The 1,112-nt window shown below is 35.8% G+C and overlaps 1 protein-coding gene across 1 annotated transcript; it reads right to left on the bottom strand.

Moving 5' to 3' along the window:
* Positions 1–31: 31 nt before the first annotated feature.
* LOC117099917 (cell adhesion molecule 4-like) lies at positions 32–965 on the bottom strand (the record flags this gene model as incomplete). The annotated part of the gene is made up of 1 exon (XM_033239435.1): positions 32–965. A coding segment is annotated over exon 1 (934 nt), but the record flags the coding sequence as incomplete, so codon positions are not given.
* Between the last annotated feature and the right edge of the window lie 147 nt (positions 966–1,112).

The following is a 1,112-nucleotide window of genomic DNA, read 5'->3' as shown; positions in this document are numbered from 1 at the left end:
TAGTACACCGTAGGTTGGTATATCTCTCTACCAGAGGAATCAGTAGCAGTTCTTGTCTTACAGAAGCATTGATAATAAACAGGAATGATGACAACAACCACAACAATGATCACAACTAATACAATTATAATGATGATGACGTAGAGTGATACTGCCTGGTTATTTTCTTCTTTAATATTTTCAATTTTATTTCCATTTGAGTCTTGTGAGTGCTTATCTTTTTTAATTTGTTTCCCATTGTTTTCAAATCCTTTTACGTCACCGTTCACAATATTATCATTTAAAATGTACAGACTTGTCGAATCAACACCGGTACCTACATGGTTTGTGGCTGTGCAGGTGACATGTGTTCCATTTCTAGTGACTGCTAGTTTAAGAAGTCGCAATACTTGCCCTTCAGTCTCATATTCGTATGGCTTTAGCATTGGTTGAAATGTCCATCTAAATGTCGCTACAGGAGGATTAGCAACTGATTGACAAAACAATATAGAATTTGATCCCGCATATATTGCATTAGTGTGTCGTATTTTAACTTCAGGATTATATTGTATATTAAGGTCACTAATTGTACAATTTAAAGTGTCCGACATAACTTTTGTATGCTGTTCACAGACGAACGTTTGTTCATTGTCCTCTTTTCTTGCAGTGAACTGAAGATGTTTATAAGCAATATTGTCACGTATCTCTTTACTTACATGCATTGGTGGTATCGTTAGTGAAGTAGGCCTACGTGACCATCGTAATTCCACTGGAGGTAAAACTACCTCTGAAATACATGTTAGTTTTACATCCGAGCCAGCAATATAACTTTTTCTTGATTTTAAACATTGAGGGTATTCACTGGAAGGCTTTTGTAGAATAGTCACGTGAGCGAACTCGGACTGTTTTTCATAAGGATGCGATATCCTGCAATAATAATCGCCTTCATCTTGCCTTACTGATGATGATATAACTAACCAATACATTATTTTATTAGTATCTGGAATTTCTGCCAAATTTGCGGTTAATCTTGGATCTTTGATAACTATACCGTTTTCGGCACTAATTTGACGATCACTTTTCCACCAAGAAATACTAATACCCTCGGATAAATCACCTTCAAGGAAGCATTT

Source organism: Anneissia japonica, unplaced genomic scaffold, assembly GCF_011630105.1.
Source record: "Anneissia japonica isolate Jap-2015-1 unplaced genomic scaffold, ASM1163010v1 scaffold172129_len1112_cov122, whole genome shotgun sequence".
Classification (NCBI taxonomy): Eukaryota; Metazoa; Echinodermata; class Crinoidea; order Comatulida; family Comatulidae; genus Anneissia; species Anneissia japonica.
Note: the sequence above shows the minus strand (reverse complement) of the source record. Positions and strands in the feature narration are given on the sequence as shown.